This window comes from Pocillopora verrucosa, chromosome 1 (assembly GCF_036669915.1).
Source record: "Pocillopora verrucosa isolate sample1 chromosome 1, ASM3666991v2, whole genome shotgun sequence".
NCBI lineage: Eukaryota > Metazoa > Cnidaria > Anthozoa > Scleractinia > Pocilloporidae > Pocillopora > Pocillopora verrucosa.
Genome location: NC_089312.1, coordinates 12,915,100 through 12,937,804, shown reverse-complemented (window position 1 = coordinate 12,937,804; position 22,705 = coordinate 12,915,100). Strand labels below are relative to the sequence as shown.

The 22,705-nt window shown below is 40.5% G+C and overlaps 2 protein-coding genes and 1 pseudogene across 2 annotated transcripts; all 3 read right to left on the bottom strand.

Annotated features, from left to right (window-relative positions):
* Window positions 1-1,810: 1,810 nt before the first annotated feature.
* Window positions 1,811-4,790, bottom strand: LOC131792984 (uncharacterized). The gene is made up of 2 exons (XM_059110404.2): window positions 4,698-4,790; window positions 1,811-4,603 (listed from the first exon to the last, which is right to left on the bottom strand). The coding sequence occupies exons 1-2, from the start codon at window positions 4,788-4,790 to the stop codon at window positions 1,811-1,813; spliced, it is 2,886 nt and encodes a 961-aa protein (XP_058966387.1).
* Window positions 4,791-6,740: 1,950 nt separating this feature from the next.
* On the bottom strand, window positions 6,741-7,649 carry LOC131770316 (zinc finger MYM-type protein 1-like). The gene has a single exon (XM_059086030.2). It carries the CDS (start codon window positions 7,647-7,649, stop codon window positions 6,741-6,743), a length of 909 nt encoding a protein of 302 aa, XP_058942013.2.
* Window positions 7,650-17,789: 10,140 nt separating this feature from the next.
* LOC131770315 (uncharacterized) lies at window positions 17,790-21,715 on the bottom strand (annotated as a pseudogene).
* Between the last annotated feature and the right edge of the window lie 990 nt (window positions 21,716-22,705).

Genomic DNA, 22,705 nt, shown 5'->3' with positions numbered 1-22,705 from the left:
AACAATAATAATAAAAAAGAATTTCAGTCAGTTTTTGTGATTAGAGCGCGCTTAAGGTAATTCCTTTGAAATAAAAGTGACAATTCTAAATTTTAAAACTGATAGCTGTAATTGATTGTTAAGGTGGCTCGACTGGATTTTTCAAAAGTCATACTGTTCAAGTTTGAAAATTAACTACGACGCCACGAGCAACGTTATGGTAAAACAATTACCACAGCTGTATTACAAAAAGATGAAAGTTTGTTGTGATTGGTGTTATGTTGACATCGGAGTTTCCATAGCAAGGTAATGACGTCATGACAGTTTTTGCTTTCGTTCGTATTTCTCAGTACCATGAGGTTTTTTCGTAAATCGCTCACTGGAGCTTTTATCTCTTGTTATTGCCTAGATGTTGGCCAAGTTTGAACAAATTCAATGAGAGCATTTTTGAAAATTTTGAGGATGAAGTTTTGAGGGTTAAAAATACAGTAAAAACATTGTTGTCGAGATAATTTGGTGATATCTAAAGAAAACGATGCGCCTTGGGAATGCCGCTATACCACGTAGTTGCTTTATTCCACTTCAAATTGTATGTAAAAAGTTGGCGAGATTGCTCTTACCGATTGTGAGAAAAAAGGGTTTGATGCCTTTGCATTCAGATGCTCTTGTTGTCATTTTTGCGTATAATTTGGTCTATGCCAACAAATATTGTAATATTTTAAAAACTGCTCGATAGATTTTTTTAAAAAATCGTCAGTGCTAAGTTGTATTTTCATTGTATACGGCCTGCAGTTTTCAAGGTTATTGAAAATGTGGAAGTTAATAAAATTGGGCCTCAAAAGTACTAATTTGTTATCCCCCATATCGTGTTTACAAGTGAGCGACCTCATTATTCACAGGCATTGTTTTAAATTCTCATATCCGCGTGCACAACTTCAGCAAAAAATGAATTTGCATCAATTAGAAAGTTCGACTGCATTCGGAGATTTTTTCCGAAACATGTTAATATAAACTGAAATTTTAATGAGCTGATTTTTAAAGGCATTTGTCACGCAATTATGCTGTAATGCAGCAATGCCGAGGGTATCTCTGACGAGGAAACGGAAAACTGTTGCTCTGCAGAAAAACCAACTGACCGAGCACTCGCAAAGAAAGCTCCACGGAGCTCGTGAAAACAATTAACAGTTGTCTCGGAGCTAGAAAATCATTCACAGACGAGGACAGACGAGGAAAAAAAGCCATATATTTTGTTTATTTATTTTCTCACCGTGGCATAGTCGCGTTTCCTTTTATTTAAATTTGTATTACATGTCTTATCTGAAATGTTCATTTAATTACCAAGTATTATTGTTTAACAATTATAATATACAGAATCATATATGTATTTATATAAGCGATTATTCTTAAATAAATATTATAACTTTAACAAACGTGAATCGGGAAGATAAAAGTCAATAAACAATTTTCTGAACAAACTCTGATATTCTTTCTTTTTTTCTAATTTTTACATCGATCACCTGAAACTGCAAGGAGAGGCATTGCTGCCAACTAATGATAATAACATTCACCACTGAGATATTACATCTCTAAACAAAACTATAATTATCTAATGTCTCCTTAGAAAAAAAATACTAATAGCCAACATAATCTTAGCAAAATAAAAAATATACAACAAGGGGGTTTGGTTCGGCATTTGCGACAGTATTATCCTGTAAGTTGTCTGTAACAAACTTTGACGAGCTTTCTTTTTCTTGCTTTTAAATCATAATCACCAAGACATTCCCGCCGGTAAATGAAAACATCGATATCATTCATCAATGAAAACCTTAATCTAAGATTGCATTCGTACAAAATAGTTAACCACTGCTGTGAGTATGTTTAGGTTTTTCGTCACCCTTGGCTTACTCCGCTTTTCTTGAATTTGCTCAAAGGACTCTGGAAGAGCTAGCACCGCTAACAGAGCTTTCGTTCCACCTTTCTTGTAAACACCCTGCATTGTTTCGTAGTCAAGCCCGGCCTTTCCCATTTTCTCCTTCATTCCTTCGGAGACCGGGAGGCGATGCAGCGTGGACTTTCGGGATTTTGCCTCTTGTGCTGAGTTCATTTTTTTTACGAACAGTTCTGCAGGAACTGCGTGCGTCTGAATTCTTTCAACAGATACTTGCAGAGGGGACTGAAATAAAATACGCGACAAGGCGGTAGCATCTTCTTGTGCATCATGTGCATCAAACTTTTCTTTCAGTAAAACTTCGTAAACGTCGGACAAAGATTTGCTCTTGCAGGAATACAAAGGGCTACCTTTCTGCTTCATTTCTGTCGAAACAATCTTTAGAGAGTCCACAAGGACAACACCAGTAGCCAGGAACAATTCAAGGAGATTGTTCCTTCTCAGAGCATTGATCAGAACTGGGAAGTCAAACTTTTCACCATTGTGTGCAATAAGGACAACTTGGAAGGAACGGGACTGCTGTTTTAGGAAACTGCAAAAATCACTGAGACCCTGAGTTTGCGATACGGCCTCCAGTTCTTTCCCTCTTCTCAATAATGTTTTTCTGCCCTTACAAAACTCTACACTTATACCGTGGACTTGCGTCGCTGACTGGCCAATAATTCGATTTTCTGGAAAAAGGTTTACCGAAAATGATTTGGTTTCAGCATTTGGTGGAATGCATGAAATCTGCAGAATATCCGATTTCCGGTCTAGACCTGTTGTTTCTATGTCGAGGGCCAAATGAAGAAAACGTGAACGTTGTTGGATTACAGGTAACTCGGAGACTTCCTGGCTGTTCCCTTCGTTGGATTTTGGGAGATCATCGGTATAATCATTAAACTCCTCCTTTGTCAGACATGCCTTTAGATCGTTCATGGTTGCATTCGTGATGGCGGCTTTCTCTTTGTCGCTCTGTTGCCAGCCGATCCCTGTCTCGTACGTTGCTGACTCGCGTTTCTCAGCAGAATTGGTCTTTTGATTCTTTTTCTTTCGAGAGTTTCTTCTCGCTTTTTTGAACTCTTTTGTTGACTTTCGCTCGCCATCCCTTTTCCTTTTCTTGTCAATTTTGTCGGTGTTCTGTTCTGTGATATGCGTCTGTGCCAGACCCATTTTTTCCGTGGCTAATGTCAGATATCTGTTCCCTTTGTTAAACTGAGCTATTCCTGCAGCGGTTCTAAAGTCGCTGCTTTGCGAGCCTCCATAATGTCTTATTTTCGGCGCTTTCGAGCCAATGGAACTGTTTACACTTTCATTTCTCTGTGATGAGCCCGCTGGGGCCAGCTTTTTCACGGAGTCATGAGAAAGAAATGGTCGAATAGCTTCTTCCAAGGTTGCACGTAAATCTTCGCCCGTCAGGTCCTTGCCTCCTGGAAGACTTCCGTGCTTGTAGCCTTCAGGGTCTTTTTTGTATCCACACCAGGAATTGCTGCAGTTATCGTGTTTGCCAAACGCATGTGGTACGATAGAGGTGAGCCCTTCGAGTAATGAGGATGGCTGGCCCTTGTTTTGGTTAACACAGTAGGTGAAGCTCTTTTGGATGTAGGATATCACGTTAGGAGTCAACCCTTTAATCTTTCCTTTAGCCATGTATAATCTCGTTCCCAGTGTACGACTTGCATGATTCACATCACTCCATTTATCAATGTCGTAGTTAACCAGCGTTTTGAGATGGTTTTCTGTGACGCTGTCGTCATCTCCCACATAAGTCGAGTAAATCACTCCACTTTTCGGGGCGCTTGAAAAAAGCTCGACTGCTACGTTTGCCTCCATACTTTTCGAGGATCCTTCGTGGTTTTTTCGACAGTCGTGGCTTTCTGCTTCTTTATTCTTTTTCTCCGCTTCGTCACAAACCCTACACATTTTATTGCGAGTAGCATAACTAATGACTTTTCCGGTATGTAACCCCACTGCTGTGCCCACTCCTGACGACGAGTCGTGACAACGTCCTCGCTTTCTCCAGCCCATATCGTACGACACTCCGAGTTTTACTACTTCCTCATTTCCAGTCGTGGACAACCGCTTTTCTTCCTCATTAAACTGATTACAAGAATCTTTAGCCACTTCTTCTACTGCTTTTCCACTTTCTCTTTCCCGCTTTTTGAAATTGCTTGAGGAAATTGATGGTACACCAAGTGTTGTAAGAAATCCAGAGGTATGCGTATGTCCCAATCCACAATGCAGTGCACCAAGCCCAGCACGGGAATTAGCGTCGAAGGTGGGAGGGCCTCTTTTTCCAGTACGATGATGCTCGGCCGGGCGTACGATGTTAATAAACTCACATTGTGTGCATTTAACTTTTAGTACTGGACACACTCCTTCCGGGCGAACATTAAAACTATTACGTAAATCTAGGGGTCCTTGTTTACAATTCACACACTCGCTCAAAGCGGTTGTTAGCATTTCCAAATTAACCACATAACACTGATCCATGTTTACAGCTTTTGTGTACGGCAGACTTGATCTCAAGGTGGGTCCCTCCGGAACATTGTCGGCTGTATTGCCTAAACTTATTTCATTTCTAACTTTATCACTCCATCGCTGCTCTCTCATTGCCTTGCATTGTTCTTTCCTAACCGTTTTGGATCTGTAATTAGCTGGACGCCCTGGTTGAGACTGTAGCTGCTCCTCAGCATCCTGTAAACAAAATTTACTAGTTATATAACAAATCACTGACAAATGGAGACCCTCATTGAAATAATGTAGAAAATCGTTATGAAAACATCCATACCTGTGATTCACTTCGTCTAGCCTTCTTTCCTACGGCCACGTTGTTCTGCAGAACAGCAGTTTTCCTTTTTCTAGTCAGAGATTCTCTCGGCATTGCTGCATTACCGAATAATTGCGTGACTAATGCTAAAATTTCAGTTCATATTAGCATGCTTCGGAAAAATATCCGAAAGTAGTCGAGCTTTCTCTTTAATGCAAATGCATTTTTCGCTAAAGTTGTGCACATGGATATGAGAATTTAAAACAATGTCTCTGAATAATGAGGTCGCTCACTTGTAAACACGATATGGGGAGTAACAAATTAGTACGTTTGAGGCCCAATTTTATTGACTTCCACATTTTCAATAACCTTGAAAACTGCAGGCCGTATACAATGAAAATACAACTTAGCACTGACGATTTTTTAAAAAAATCTATCGAGCAGTTTTTAAAATATTACAATATTTGTTGGCATAGACCAAATTATACGCAAAAATGACAACAAGAACATCTGAATGCAAAGGCATCAAACCCTTTTTTCTCACAATCGGTAAGAGCAATCTCGCCAACTTTTTACATACAATTTGAAGTGGAATAAAGCAACTACGTGGTATAGCGGCATTCCCAAGGCGCATCGTTTTCTTTAGATATCACCAAATTATCTCGACAACAATGTTTTTACTGTATTTTTAACCCTCAAAACTTCATCCTCAAAATTTTCAAAAATGCTCTCATTGAATTTGTTCAAACTTGGCCAACATCTAGGCAATAACAAGAGATAAAAGCTCCAGTGAGCGATTTACGAAAAAACCTCATGGTACTGAGAAATACGAACGAAAGCAAAAACTGTCATGACGTCATTACCTTGCTATGGAAACTCCGATGTCAACATAACACCAATCACAACAAACTTTCATCTTTTTGTAATACAGCTGTGGTAATTGTTTTACCATAACGTTGCTCGTGGCGTCGTAGTTAATTTTCAAACTTGAACAGTATGACTTTTGAAAAATCCAGTCGAGCCACCTTAAGCACATTTCTTCTGGCCATTTCTTCTTAGCTGAGGTCTTAAAATAATTCCTCTGAAATAAAAGTGACAATAGATTTTCGTTTAAACTTTGTACACCCAGGCATTGAAAATGCCCCATTTTAGCATTATTCAGTGCTTATTAGAAGAACGCTTTCTCAGTAATAATTGTAAACTTTTGTGACTGAGACTTTTGAGAACATGCATTAAACTAAAGTCAGTACATTTTGACGGACACAAATAAACATTTTGGATTTGAATTAGACAGAGAGCTGAATCCTTGATTAAAATTTGAACCACATTTCTTGACATGGTTACCAAACGACAAATAGAAAAGACCACAGTGTATTTGCTATTTTCCTTATTTATTCAATTTTCAGCAATAGAAATCAGATTAGTCTTTTCTCGCGCAAAGCTTATGATAAGTTGATTACAATGTCTGGAAAAAAAGGTGGGGTGCCCATGCTCGTTGGTGAGCTCATAGGCGTACGGGCATTTTTTTGCCAGGGGGGGGCGGTGAACCATTTGCCCAAAAAATTCTCACAAGTTGCCCAAATTTTTACAAAACAGTCGGAAGGAAACGAGGGTCATAGGATGCACTAACAATGGCCTACATATGAAGTGAAAATATTATTGCCTATGAATCTATCATATGAGCTCAAAAAACACTTTAAAACTTAAAAGAAATAACTGTCTCTGCCATTTCGACGACCGAAGATATCAGTGATACGATCCATGTCATTGTTGACAATGGAAGCATAGTAGGTGTTAATACGGTGGTGCGACTATTTTCAGCTGCGTTTGTCGTTCACCTACAAGGGCTTGAAGGCGGAGCGATGGCGTCTGTCTGGGTGCCCTGGCCTCTCGTAATTCAAACTCAGAATTGGTCAGCCACTTCTTAATTTTCAGACCCATTGCTGATGCTAACTGCCATACGCTGTTGAAACTTTCTTCGTTCCGACACTGGCGTAGGGTCTGAATGGTCATGTCGGCATTTCTACGAGCAGAGATCACGTCAACCGTCTTCCCCTGAAGATATCAACACAAACTACTGGTGTTGCTCAGGATTACTTTCAGCAAACACAGTCCGAAGATAAACTCCAAGTCACAAATGGCGGTCAACAAGGCTCTGCTCTCAGAGTAGGTTTTCGGATCTTTGTCGGCTTTTACGGCTTCCCACCGGCATGACCATCGCGTGGCACTTAATGACTTCAGCGTCAGTTTCAGATCCTCGCCTTGTATTTCTGTGTCACTAAACAGGGCGTGTCGTTTGGGACTTGCATCTAAAAAGTTGTGCAGAGCCTGGATAGTCCCCAAAGCGTTTCGCAGTGGTTCAATCTGTGTCATAGTATCTTGAAGTGCGAGGTTGAGCACATGCCCGTAACAGTGGACATAGATACCGAACGGGGAGCACTCTTCCATTCTTGTCGAGAGTCCTTTGTGTACACCGTTCATGTTAGCAGCCCCATCAAATGCTTTACCAACAATGTTCTTTAGGTCAAGATTGAGTTCAGTGATAGAGGATTTCACCAGTTCATACAGTACTTCTCCTTTGGTTGATTTCGTGGAGTAGAAACCAATGAATGCTTCCTTCTTCGTTCCATTCAGCGCGAAACTAAGGCAAAGTGAAACTTGTTCTGTTCTGCTAATGTCTGATGTTTCATCCAAGATGATACCATACCATCCGCTGGCTCGCACATCGTTTGTGATACGCTCGCGAATGAGATCAGCAATAATTTGTAGCAGTTCGTTTTGTATCACTGGAGATGTCCACTGCGCATGCTTCTGAAGCTGGCTATCGAGTTTATCCTTTAGCCAAGCTATGTCCTTGCACCGCAAGTGAATTAGTTCCAGAAAATTACCTCTATTTACATCACTGCTATTACTCAAACCATCACGTTGTTCATTGTGACCCCGCTGGGCGATGTTCTGCTGGGCCGTAAACATGAGACATTCAATGATAACTTTCAGGTAGTCACGATTTTCCTTGACATCTTGCTTGTGTGATTCCTGGAGTTTGCCCAGTATTGAAGTATTTATCTTCTTATTTGCTCTACTATCAATCTATTTCACCATGGCCGTTTGATGGTTCTCACTCTTGTGGTGTTTAGTAAGACGCTCTGGCTTCTTTCAATTGTCAAACGTGAAATCATGGGCATTCAAGTATTTCTGGCATGGGTAGCAGCACGCTCTCTTAGTTTCAAAGTCGTAGCTCAGCCATGGATATCGTTTGTACCAGGCTGGGTTGAAATCTCTAGAAAAAGATTCACTTCCAAATTTTTTTGGTTCGTACCACTTCAAAATCGGTTGCTGAGGACTCTCATCTATATCACTGGACGTTAGGCAAGTACCACTACATAAATTTGTATCCAATGACGAATTGTGCGCACCATCCACGATATCTGACTTACCTGGAGCACCATTATCCGTGATAGCTGACTTAAGTGACTTTTCTGGAACACGATTATCTATGACAACTGAAATGGACATATCCCTATAAGTACTATGCACAATGTCAGAGTTAGCACCGTTATCTACAATTTCTGTCGTATCTGGAGCACTAGTACTATTGTCGGCACCATTATCTATGCTTTCCATATCCATGATCTCTGACGTATCCAAATTACCTTTATCCATGATTTCTGATTCATCTGTCATACCAGCATCCATAGATTCTGACGTAGCTGGAGCACAACAAGCACCATTATTCACTTGAATCACCTCGATTTCTGACTTATCCAGGGCAGTATCTGAAGAATCCACCACTATATCTATACGGCTGTCATTTTGAAGATCTGAGCTAACGTCTTCGGCGTCAATTTTACTGCATTTAACCATATTGGTAATGGTTTCATCGCCGCCAGTGAAACCTAGTTGCGATTGATTTGGCGTACGAGAAATTGCCTATATGCTTGGTTCTTGCATGAGCGTCTTGGTACTCAGCAACGATTTCTTTTTTGCATTCGGAGCATTTAACACGATGGCGATAGGCCCGTTTTCGTTTCTGTGGCGCTGGATTCGACATGTCTAATATGGGACAAGGAGAGTTCTACAGGAAAATGCATGCAAGATGCGTATTTGTTTCCACTGTCACGTCACTTTTTACGAAACTACAGGCGTGAATCTTACTGGCTTTACGCACGTAAAGCCCATGGTAAGGCCAGTTAAATTCACACGAGACAGTGGTTGCCTAGCACGTGACCCAGATCTTCTGAAAGTCTCCAGTCGATAATCCACAATATGATTCTAGAAAGCTATGCCGAAATTGATTCTAATAAATTTACAACACCAGCTAGTACAGTACAGTAAAGTATGTACAGTGCCCAAAAACAAAAACAAAAAATACAAGTACGTATTTCAACTTATGATCCCCTTTACTAATGACCAAAAGCTCGTCACGTGCTAGGCAACCGCTGTCTCGTGTGAATTTAACAGTTTCCACGGTCGCGTAACTTTTTACGAAACTACGGGCGTAAATTTAACTGGCTTTAGGCACTTAAAGCCCATGGTAGAGCCAGTTAAATTCACACGAGACAGTGGTTGCCTAGCACGTGACTCAGATCTTCTGAGAGTCTCCAGTTGATAATCTACGATATTATTCTACAAAGCTATGCAGAAATTGATTCTAATTAATTTACAACACCAGCTAGTGCAGTGCGGTACAGTACAGTACAATGCCCAAGAACACACGCAAAAAATAGAAATATGTATATCAACTTATAACCCCCCCTTACTAATGACCAGAAGCTCGTCACGTGCTAGGCAACCGCTTTCTCGTGTGAATTTAACTGCCTTTCCATTTTTAAATTCAGGTAAAAATAGAAAATATCTATCTATTTCAATAAAAAACTTGAAAACATCTTTAAAAACTGGCTTTGCCCAAATCTCTCTTGCTGCCCAAAAAATCTGAATTGCCCAAAATTTTGGGGGGAGCTGCAGCCCCCCCCCCGCCCCCCCGGCCCGTACGCCTATGCAGTGTATGGTGTACTCGACCCTCCACTCCAGCTTTCTTAAATATAGATCCAATCGCAGAGGTGATCTGGCTTGACTGTAATTTGTTCCCCGCCCATGAAAGGAACAATGGCTGCTTTCCTTCCATTTGTGCACAAGGAAGCTTGGAGCACATTTCCTTTAGAAAAATATCAAGGCAGTTGTATAAATGCACCGTCAGGACTACTTGAGCAGGGCCGTGAGTATCTACTGTTTTATGCTCAAGAACTTTCACAACATATCGGTCATCTTCCATCTTAGCGCGCCGAAATTCCTGCACGGTCATAAAAGCAACTACCCCTGACCTGTTTGCATTGTCAATCATAATCTGAGCTATGAGGTAGTCTCTAACAAGCGTGTACCTAGCCTGTGTAATTTCCATATTGTGTTTTCCAGACAGTTTTCCTAGAATAACAACGGCATCTCGTGTAGCCTGGCTCGTCTCAAATGCCTTCACCGTTTCTGGAGTTATCAAGGCACTCACATCCTCCTCGTGTCTCTCCCATCTACATTTTGTGGTATCCCGTTTGTACGACGCTGACCATTTCTTTAGCTTGTCACGCAGGATAATGATGTTATCTTTCTCAAAGTTGACGTCACTTGGGTTGTCTTCCAATAAAAAGGAACAGAAGTGTTGAAGACTCGTCAAATACGACTTAATCGTAGCAGGATGGTATTTTTCCTTTGCATTGGGTAGAAAAACATCTCTGATCTCTTTCTTGTGGAGTAAACATTCAAGTCCCTTACCCAATGTTCAGATAATTCTTTTCACTTGAGCGACATGCTGCGTTGCGATGCTACGGAGTTTGCCATCTCTGTGCTATCTGTCATCTCTGCCAACTCGTTTTCTGGTGGCAATAAGTCAAATACGTCTTGTTTCTCATCACAGTCATAACTTTGGACATTGAAGAGGAACCCGTCTTCTGAATTGTCGCCAGTATCTTCGAGCTCTTCACCTCTCACTACGAACTCTGGAGTGAGCCTTTGCATCCGCCCCATTTCTTCTTTCATATGCATAGAAACATGAGGTTTGTCCGTAGAAACAACCTTTGCGAGGGAAAGATACTTTTTATACTTCGGATCTTCTCTTTTTAGTTTATGTGTTCTTTGAAGGTGTTGAGGCAATCTCTCTGTAATTACCATACACCCAGGTAAAGGACATATTTTTCTCTTTCGATTAGGCTTCGGCTTGGTTTTCTTTTCCTCACTTTTTTTACGGCTGTGATTTCCAGCAGAAGCTGCTTCTTGACTGGCAAATTCATACTTCTTGCAGAGCTTGAATCTTGATAGAGCCGTTCTAGCATATTCTGCATGCCACTTGTGGACATTGTGGAGGTGCTTTGGGAGGTGAACAACATTGGCGTTACAATTTGGTACTGGGCACGGCTTCTTCTCACGCTTTCCTTCGTTCTTAATGTTCTTTTCGTTACATTCTTCATTTGCATCACTTTCCCCTTTTTCAGGCCAGCTCTTGTTACCGTCAGAACCAGTTTCAGAAGACTCGTCCGTATCACTGTAATCTTCTTCCTCGCCTAGTTCACCAAACTCTTCGTCGTTACAATTTGGTACTGGGCACGGCTCTGGCTTCTCACGCTTTCCTTCGTTCTTTACCTTTTTGCCGGTAAATGCTTCATTCGCATCACCTTTCTCTTTTTCAGGCAAGCTGTTGCTGCTGTTAGTACCACTTCCACCAGTCTCGTCCGTTTCACTGTAATCTTCTTCCTCACCCAGTCCACCAGACTCTTCGTCTTCGTTTTGAAGGTGGCTAAAGAAATCGGCTTGAAGCGCTGTCCACTTATGTCTTAAGGTAAACTGTTTTTCCCTGTGCTAAAAACAGAGTGAAAGCAAGTTAAAATCTTATACCTCAGTCGTGACATATTGTTCTTCTTAAAACGGAAGTGTCTATACCTATAAGCACCTATAAGGAGGAGTTAACTTAAAGTTTTTCTATATATTCTGTTACAGAGCAATTAAAAGAAAGATGACCTTTTAGTACATTTATTTCACCCGTGTTACGTTTAAGTTTCTGTAAAAACCCCTTTTTTGTATTGAATGGCTTGTAATAATAAAAAAATAAATAAATAAAAAAACAACAACAAGCAAAAAAATGTAGGAACAAAGAGAAAGTAGTTAATAATTATAAAGAGTCTCTTTAGAGTGCGCAAAATCCTGAACGGAGTCTGCCGCCGTGTAAATTCATGGTCTTTTATATAACGAACAAATCATTAAATCAGAAAATTTAAATGTCTTTTTGACAGCCATGAAATGAACCTGGTAGTCCTCTTAGGTCATTTTACAGATCGAAATGACCGATTTGCCTACCCCTTCATATACTTCAATTAGTGAAACCAAGAGAGGATAAAGCTATGGTGAAACCCATGCCCTTTCAAATGCTTGAAGCCTGAAAATAAGTATTACAGCTTTGCAAATAAACGTCATATCTCACCTCAGCTGGGTGACCATACCATGATGCCAGGGGTATTGGTATCCCTAATGATGCAACAAAGAACATGTACATGTAGATAATACATTTGCAAAGAATTCTAGAGGTGGCCACAGAATGTACTCAGGTGTGTGGGCAATTAACTGCATTATGATTTCAGCTATTTGAATAAATATATTAATAATAAATAAAATTTTATCACATTGTTGATAAAATGTAATACCAGAATAACAAAGCCTAAGGAAAAGAACACAAACTGTCAAACTCCAAAGAGCTGACCATGTCCTCACGATGTTACCCAGATTCTGTGTAAGTACGCCAGGGATTGGGATTAGGAATAGCTGTTTTACTTCATGAAATGAAGTGACCACGTCCCCCATAATGTTACATTGATTTTGTGTCAGATCCTATCTGTAGTATTCCTTGCTTTCACCTAATTTGCTGTAATCTGGCAACTGTCCAGTGTGACTAGCCATACCCTTGTCAGCCCCTTAATTATTACATTTACAATAAGTAATTAATTTTAGCCTTTAAAGAGCAATTCCAACTAATTTCATTTCTTGTGAATAAATGACCTGGTTTCTTACATCACTACATGCAGTAACTGCGCATTGTGACCAGCCTTACCATTACCTGTTGCCTTTTCATCCTGGCACCTTTTGTTCCTTCTGGAGTCACCAGCTTCATTTAATGCACTTCTATCAGCATTTCTCTCATCCTCATCACCTCTTGATGCATGCAGTTTCTTGGACTCTTTAACACTAGTGCTCTCATGGGGTCTCTTTACATTATCTATATAATAGAGTTTTTAAGTTCATATACTGGTGAGTGAATAATTACTTTTCATTCTAATTCATACATATTCGTTTTCTCACTCTTCAGTACATGTTTAGTTATGGAATTGTTTTAGGTAACCGGACACTTGCTAGTTTTGAGTAAGCTGGATTACAGGGGTACAATACATTTACAGTACTATGTATTTTCCTTTCCATGATATTGATTTGGTTTTTCAAAAATGCATTTGCATTACCTGCCAAGATTCTTTTCACGTTGTTGATAGAATGTAATACCAGAATAACAAAGCCTAAGGAAAAGCACACAAACTGTCAAACTCCAAAGAGCTGACCATGTCCCCACAAGATTGATTTCATGTTGTTGATATAATGTAATACCAGAATAACAAAGGCTGAGGAATAGAACAGAAACTGTCATAATCCAATGAGCTGACCATGTCCCCACAATGTAACCTAGAGTCTGTACACCAGGGATTGGGATTAGGAATAACTGTTTTACTTGATGAGACCAAGTGACCACGTCCCCATAATGTTACATAGATTTTGTGTAATATTATATTCGTAGTATTCCTTGCTTTCACCTCATTTGCTACAATGTGGCAACTGTCCAGTTTGATAAGCCGCACCCTTGCCAGCCCTTAATTATTATATTCACAATAAATTATTAATTTTAGCCTAAAAAGAGCAATTCCAACTAATTTCACTTCTTATGAATAAATGACCTGGTTTGTTATATTGGTACATCCACTAACTGCCCATTGTGACCAGCCTTACCATTGCCTGTTGCCTTTTCATCCTGGCATTTTTTCAATTTTCTCGAGTCACTGGCTTCATTTAATGCACTTCTATCAGCATCTCTCTCATCCTCGTCACCTCATGATCCATACAGTTTCTTGGACTCGTCAAAACTAGTGCTCTCATGGGGTCCTTTTACATTATCTAAATAACAGAGTTTAAAGTTCACATACTGGTAAGTGACTAATGACTTTTCATTGTAATTGTTAAATATTTGCCTTCTTACTCCTCACCATATGTTTAGTTATGGCTTTGTTGAAGATAATCCAACAGTTTTGAGAAAGCTGGTTTAAAAGGGTACAACAAATTTACAGTACCATGTATTTTCCTCTCCTCAGTATTCATTTGGTTTTTCAAAAATGCATTTGCAACCTGCCAAGATTGTTTTCATATTGTTGATATAATGTAATACCACAATAAGAAAGTCTAAGAATTAGAACAGAAACTGTCATAATCCAATGAGCTGACCATGTCCCCACAATGTTACCCAGAGTCTGTGTAAGTACACCAAGGATTGGGATTAGGAATAACTGTTTTACTTGATGATACCAAGTGACCATGTCCCCATAATGTTACATAGATTTTGTGTCAGATCTTATCTGTAGTATTCCTTGCTTTCACTTAATTTGCTGTAATCTGGCAACTGTCCAGTGTGACTAGCCATACCCTTGTCAGCCCTTAATTATTATATTCAAAATACATTATTAATTTTAGCCTTTAAAGAACAATTCGAACTAATTTCACTTCTTGTAAATAAATGACCTGGTTTGTTATATCAGTACATGCAGAAACTGCCCATTGTGACCAGCCTTACCATTGCCTGTTGCCTTTTCATCCTGGCACTTTTTCTTTTTTCTCGAGTTACCAGCTTCATTTAATGCACTTCTATCAGCATCTCTCTCATTCTCATCACCTCTTGATGCATGCAGTTTCTTGGACTCTTCAACGCTATTGCTCTCATGGGATCTTTTTACATTCTCTATATAACAGAGTTTCAAGTTAATATAGTGGTAAGTGACTAATGACTTTTCATTCTAATTCATACATATTCGTTTTCTTACTCTTCACCACATGTTTAGTTATGGAATTCTCTTAGGCAATCGGACACTTGCCAGTTTTGAGTAAGCTGGATTACAGGGGTACAATACATTTACAGTACTGTGTATTTTCCTTTCCATGTTATTGATTTGGTTTTTCAAACATGCATTTGCATTACCTGCCAAGATTCTTTTCATATTATTGATATAATGTAATACTAGAAAAACAAAGCCTAAGGAAAAGTACACAAACTGTCAAACTCCAAAGAGCTGACCATGTCCCCACAATGTTACCCAGATTCTGTGTAAGTACGCCAAGGATTGGGATTAGGAATAACTGTTTTACTTGATGAAACCAAGAGACCACGTCCCCATAATGTTACATAGATTTTGTGTCAGATCCTATGCGTAGTATTCCTTGCTTTCACCTCATTTGCTGTAATCTGGCAACTGTCCAGTGTGACTAGCCATACCCTTGTCAGCCCTTGATATTATTATATTCACAATAAATTATTAATTTTAGCCTTTAAAGAGCAATTCCTACTAATTGCACTTCTTGTAAATAAACAACCTGGTTTGTTATATCAGTACATGCAGTAACTGCCCATTGTGACCAGCCTTACCATTGCCTCTTGCCATTTCATCCTGGCACCTTTTGTTCCTTCTGGAGTCACCAGCTTCATTTAATGCACATCTATTAGCATCTCTCTCATCCTCATCACCTCTTGATGCATGCAGTTTCTTGGACTCTTCAACACTAGTGCTCTCATGGGGTCTCTTTACATTATCTATACAGCTATTTCAATTTACGTTGTCGGATCAAAGCCTCAAGCCTACAAGACAAGACCGAAGGGGAATATGGGATCTTAATGAAAAATTATCAGCAAAATTTATAAGTTAAACGAGACTTACCTGTAAGTTGAAGTTTGACTGTAATTCTATGAGATACCAGTCACGAACTAGGGAGTCACGTGAGATATGTGCGAGTAGCCCGAGCGATCACTCTTTAAAGGCGAATGATTGCAAACAATAATGGGTGGGAAGTAAAAAGATGAATGTGCTACATAGTCACCAAGTGAAGGGGTAGGGCACGTGACTCCCTAGTTCGTGACTGGTATCTCATAGAATTACAGTCAAACTTCAACTTACAGGTAAGTCTCGTTTAACTTATAAATTCTATTTCGACACCAGTCCTACTCACTAGTGAGTCACGTGAGACTTTAAAGCAGTGCAATTATGAGCAAAGAAATAAACACAAACAGGTTTATTTACCAAAACTATGTGTACAAAACAACTACTGCAATATGGCTTGTCAGTCTATGGTGCACAGAGTGCACTTCAGTAAAGAAGGCAGTAAACAGTAAGCTGCCAAGTTCCCAGATTCATTGTCATAGGGAGTCTGCCTATAATAGGCAGCAACTAAATAAACACAACAAACATGTGGTAATGAGTACTGGTTAACAGTAACAAATGTCTTGTAACAATCCTATGTGTGGAGGTTCTCCAATAGGAGTTGTCCAGAAGCTTTACTTGATGTGAGGATGGGTTTCCTGTAGAATCTCCCAAAGGTTGTCGCATTCGACCAGCCTGCGTTATCCATGATTGTAGGCAATGGAACCTTACACTTTGCAGCTGCAGATGCAGAAGCTGCCCTGGTGCTATGTCCCTTAAAGACTGAGGTATCTATTCCTGACTTTTCAAGAACCGTTTTTAGCCATCGAGAAATCGTGTCAGTTGAAACACCATTCAGTACACCTCCTAAATGTACGCGACTCTTTGTCTGCCTTTACATTTTCACACCCTGGTATACGAGCCATAGTCAGCCATATATCGTGCTTAATGCACCAATCCCATATGTCTTTAGTTAGCTTGTTTAGCTTAGGGGAGTGGCTTGTACCCATCTGGTTAATAGTTGATTCAGTGGTAGTATTATCGACCATGACCTTAACATGTTTGCCATGAGTCAAAGTACTGAATGATTTTAAGGCAAAGAATACAGCTAACATTTCGAGAAAATTGATGTGCTCCTTAGCCTCTTCAACAGTCCAAAGTCCCCCAGTTGAAGAATCACTGGTTGCTGCACCCCACCCCTGTTTTGAGGCATCAGAAGTAATGGTAATATCTACTTCTCCTCGATTTATCGGGTTGGATGCAGTCTCGATTGATTCAATCCACCACGTAAGCTCTTCACCTGCTTGGCTGGATATGCACATTGTGGCATCAAAGTTCCATTTGCTAGCATTAAGAGCTATAGTTTTATCTCGTTCTAAATAGCGGTAGTGAAGGGGTCCATAGGCAACGCCAGGAAAGCTAGATACTATAAGCCCAAGGACCTTGGCTACATCCCTAATAGTAGGCTTTTTACAGTGCAACATAACAGTAGCTGCCTGTTTTAGCTTAACAGCCTTATCAGGTGTAAGGTAGACTTGCATGTTAACTGAGTCTAGAGTAAAACCCAGAAATACCAGTTTTTGAGTTGGGATGAACACCGACTTCTCAGGGTGTACCACAAATCCCAAACTGTCTAATAATTTTACCGTGTCAACCACATTTTTTGCACAATCATCCCAGACTGTCCCCATCAACCAGGAGTCATCTATGTAACCTGACAATAAGTGGCCAAGCTGTCGAAGGGTGGCAAAGACTGGTTTCATTAGCTTGGTAAATTTCCTAGGGCAAAAGGCCAACCCATTGGGAAAACATGTAAACTGAAACGACATGTTGATCCACTCAAATTTGAGGTACTTCTGGTGTGGCTTTGCAATAGGGACCGAATAGTAAGCATCTTTTAAATCGATTGACGCCATGTAACAATTTGGGGTCATGAGCCTAATTGCTGTCCAGACCGAGTCCATTTTAAAATGTTGGTATTCAACATGCTGGTTAAAGCTTTTCAAATTTAAGATCATTCGAGATGATCCATCTTTTTTATTTGTCACAAAAATAGGCGAAATATATTCTCCACTTTCATGTTGAGTGGGTACAATGACACCTTTGTCAAGCAATTTTTTAATTTCAGCTCCAATAACTAGTGAGTCACTGATGTTGAATGTTTTCCTTTTGGAAACCAAGTTTTTTGTGGGCTGTGTGGAAAATTCAATGTACTGACCCCTAACACAGTTAAGGACTTCCGAGTCGGAAGTTAGTTCTTTTCATTTACCAAGGAAATGTGTCAGTTGGCCACCCCTGAAGCTTTGCACCTTATTCGCAAAGATATGTTTCATATTGGACTCAAACAAGACAAGATTATTTACCTGTAAATTATCAAGTGTGTCAGCGGAAATCATTGCTGCTTCTTCCCTTGGTCCTGTTGTCGGAAGAAGGGTTTTTGAAGTGGCTTCGAGTTCCACTGACGGCCTTTGGCTAAAAAAGGCTTGCATCGCCGATCAAATTTTTGGTAGTTTCGGGAAGGGTGTCCCTTCGAGTTTTTGTGGCGATTCCCAACTGCTGTGGAGCTTACTCTGTTGGATGCTCGTATATTATTCAGCTGGGTTTGCAGGTCGTTTCCAAACAGCTGAGCTGTTACAGGAACATGGGAAGCACACAGACCAGCATAATCTTTATTCAGATGCGGTTTGAGCGACTCCCTGCGACGGTGGGACAGGTCGATATGTGCGTGCCCTAGGAGAGCGACCGCATCGGTGTTCACTTTGACAAGTTTCTGAATGTCAGAGTCTGACTTCGGCTGCTTCGAATTCTTCATTTCTAGCAGCATCCCAATGGATTTGCACATTGCAGCACCAGCTGTGGCAATAGTTTTCTGGATTGAGCTGGACCTGAGGTCCTGCTGTTTCACTGAGTGGCTCAGTTTATCCCAGATTTCAGGATTAACCCGCGGTGTTGTGAGAGTCTCACAGTTCGCCGGGCGTAAATACTTCGCCGACTTATCCTTTAGTTTCGAGTCTGGCAATTTCTTAGACCACAGGTTGTTGATAAAGTCCGCCAGTTGTTTCTCAATAGCCGGACCTGAGTCGTCTGCATTGAGAAAATCCTCTGCGATTTCTGACAACAATGGGTCATTGCTGCCATCGTTTTGCTCAAGTGGAGCACGTGGTTTATCCTTACCTAGTATGCAACAATAAATTTATTAGCCGTATTCAGTGTATGCCTTCCCTGACTAATCAGTAACGAGCGCTTCATTTTCAACTCAACTTCATTTTTAAAAAAATACATGTATGGTCTCCGTCGGGAAAATAAAAATTTCACCAAAAACACTATTATGAAATACTGTGGGTCATTATAACGAATTCCTCTTCTTACCGTTAATTTGCAAGAGCTATTTAATTAGGAGATTTATTTTTGGTCCGAAATTTTATAGCGGTAAAAGCCCCAAGAGTTGCATAAATTAAAAAAAAGGAGTTGGCACGTGGAGTTCGTACACTAAATAATGAGGAAACTTTTCATGTGAAATTACAAATAATCTAGAGGAAAATGTTAAAGGAGATGATTTGGGCACACGGTATAGCTTTGCACCATGAGACTGAAACAAAACATTAGGAAACACTATGACGGCAATCGGATGAAGTCCATTAGTTTTGCATTACTCAAAAGCGGGAAATTCAAAGTTGCTCACCAAAATTCTCGCCCAGCACCGTAGTTTAAACTCGGGCAGTTTATGATTTGCTCTTAGCCTTGACAGGTGATGTTCATAACTATTCTCGTCTTCCTCGGCGTCGTCAGGAACAGAAGACGCTAGACAAAAAAAAAATACTTGAATCAAGTGAAAAAAAAGGAAACAAGCACGAGAAGAATTAAATACAATCAGAGTAAAAATTTTTTCAGTGCGTGCTGTGACATACCTTTTCTTTTCTTTGCTAACGCTGAACTGTGGCCCTGTGGTTTTCCAGGTTTAGGTAAATGTGGTTCCGCCCACAACGTAACCATCCCCCGTTTTACCAATGATAAAGCCTCGGCCAGTTGAAGTTCCGACTTGATCGTAAATTTCTTGTTTCCCTCACCGAAGTAACCAAGCGTAAAATCTTCGCCAGTCGTGGCTGGTTTAAGTTCCTCTCCTCTCTCTGAACAAGGTATTCTTTTAGTCCTTTAACAGTTTCAAAAAGAGGAACCGCTTTTAAGCAATAGGAGTCATATCTGTTCTTGTTGCTCTTTGTTAAGACGCGCAAGGCAATACTAATTGTATTTTCAGCCTCTATGTCCATCTCGCGCCGACAACCCCGAAAGCCTAAAATCAATTCTAATCTACCCATACCGCCTTTCGGTCTTGTCCCGTACCCTTGAAGCTTTGATCCGACAACGTAAATTGAAATAGCTGTAAAGTAAACGCGTTACGACACTCATACACTGCCAGCTTGAGTTCCTAAAGATTGCACGAGAGGACAGAGTAAATGCTCTGTACGGACATGAATTGATTTTAGGAACAAAAGTTTTGTTGTCGTTTACGATAGTCGTGATTTATTTTAAATTTGTTTTTCCCACTACCAGTAGCCCCTCCCGACCCCCTCCCGACCCCCTCCCGACCCCCTCCACTACTCATGCAAAATTATCTCGGCGCTGTATTTAGCTGATTTATCTCGAGATACTATTACATAGTTCTCCCTTTTCGACTCCGAAGCCCCTGGAATACAGATTTCAGCAATCTATTACAAATGAAATGGGTGTCAGTAATCGAATCGTTGTGTTTGCACCTGGTTGTTTCGACGTAAAAGCACGCGATTTTGGTCACAGATCATCGCTTTTTCGCCGCCATTTTATCATAGATGGATTTAGGAAATGTTTATACGAGGAAAAGGTACGTTTTTTGTGTGATTGACCTTAAAATATGTTATAGAATCACGTAATTGAATAAAATTTCGCATTTTGATTGGTCAACGAAGTGAAGTATTCAACGTGGAATTGCGAGTTGAAAACGAGGCTAAGTGATATTGTTTCGCATTCACTTAAACATAAAAACTATCGTCAAATTGTAACAAAGTTTTCTACTATGTCATTTTAAAGTGTTTTCAAAATCATTGTCACCTTTTGAAGAGTCAAAAACAAACCAAAGCGTTTTTCAAAGTGAGCCAGAGGTTCTTCCCTGTTTTGAAATGAACTACAAATTCTTGGAGAGGCATGAAAGGCCTATTTCGCCCGCGACAACGAGAAAGCGAGAAAATCCTGTGAACACGGCCCAGAAAATGGCAAGCAAAAGTTCAACCAAACAAGACGAAGAAGCAACAACGGAAGAAGTGCCAGGGTCGATCGCCATATATACAGAAGAAGAAATAAATACCTTTAATCGCGATGTTAAACTTTCAGTGCTTTCGCTTGGACACGTCATTTCTTTCAGTTTTGCAGTCAAAGAGGTAAAAGGTATAAATTATTTTCCTTCTCGAGCAAATAATTTGGAAATTTGAAAAAAGATGTCAAAGATAAACGGCTCTTAAATACAGCGCAATACCCTTATTATCCTTAAGATAGTGTAAAGTTTGTTTAAAAAGCTTGAAAACAAATGTGAAAAATAGCACAAGGTACAAATAAAGCTGTCGAAGATTCAAACGTCTACGACTGATCCTGCTTCCTGTCCGCTAACGCAATGACAGTGCTGACAGTTGACTTTGAAATGGCTCTCTGGGGCGCGCGCTCAGGATAAAAACCTGTTTTTCTATCTTCTTATTTTTATTCACTTATGCGATTCAAGGAAACTCCATTACCTTACTCGTGAATTTCGCGTTAAATTGTACTTGAAAACCGATATCGCGATTCGTGCGATATCGGTTTTAATGTGCAATTTAACGCGGAATTTCCTAGTCAGGCAACTGATTTTCCCATAAAATCTACCTATTAACCTCTCACCTTGCATCAGGTCTATTGTGAAATTGACATCGCGAAATAATATCGAATTATTTTGGTATCTTTCGACGTAGAATTGCTGTTTACCAACGTTCCTATCGATGCCGCTGTACAAGCCGCACTGCAGAAACTCGAGAACGACCCAAACCTTGCAGACCGCACCATGCTAACGCCTGCACAGATCGCTGACCTTTTGACCTTCGTATTGAGATCCACATACTTCCTGTATAATGGATTTATGAGCAAAAAGACGGCGCCACCATGGGGAGTCCAGTTTCCGCTGTTATTGCCAACCTCTACATGGAGAGTTTCGAAGAACAGACGATAACTACATCATCCTACGAGCCTAGGATCTGGAAACGCTACGTGGACGATACCTGGACCATCCCGGATTGCGAAAACGTAGATGACTTCTTACAGCATTTAAACAACCAGCAGCCTTCCATCCGCTTCACCATGGAGACAGAGAAAGACAACAAACTTGCCTTCCTAGACACCGCAGTTTTAAGACAACCTGACGGCCGCCTCACCACCAGCGTATACAGGAAGCCCACGCACACTGATCAATACTTAGCGTACGATTCACATCACCCTCAATCAGTAAAACGCGGTATTGTTAAGTGCCTTTACGAGCAAGCCAAACGTCTCGTAACAAAACCCCCCCTCATCTCCGAGGAGAAAAAACATCTGTCATCTGTTCTGGTTTCTAATGGTTATCCTTTTTCTTTCTTGCAGAAACTTACCAAGACCGGAAAACCAAACAACAGTGCCGAACCCGCCGACGAGTTCAAAGCTACTGGAGTTTTACCTTATGTCAAAGGCCTGTCCGAACAGCTTCGCCGTTGCCTATAGCAACAGGGCGTACGCGCTGTTTTCAAGTCGGAGACTACGCTAAGATCTCAGTTAGTACGAGCAAAAGACGCTGTCGACCCGGCTAAACAAGATGGCTGGATTCCCTGCGAATGTGGCAAGGTATACATCAGAAAGACTGGAAGACCTATGCAAGACAGAATTAAGGAGCACGATAGAGACATTCGACTCGCCCGTACCGAGACCTCCGCCGTTTCAGCGCATGCACACAACACTGGACACAAGCTACTCTGGAACGAAGTAAAGTTTATTGATCGTGACCCTTATTACTACACGCGCAGAGTC

Bases quoted from the DNA above. Each gene is read 5' to 3' on its own strand.
- LOC131792984 (XM_059110404.2), bottom strand. From the start codon at position 4,790: ATGCCGAGAGAATCTCTGACTAGAAAAAGGAAAACTGCTGTTCTGCAG. The intron at 4,604-4,697 runs GTATGGATGTTT...TTTTGTTTACAG, and splicing joins CTAGACGAAGTGAATCACAG to GATGCTGAGGAGCAGCTACA.
- LOC131770316 (XM_059086030.2), bottom strand. From the start codon at position 7,649: ATGTTTACGGCCCAGCAGAACATCGCCCAGCGGGGTCACAATGAACAA.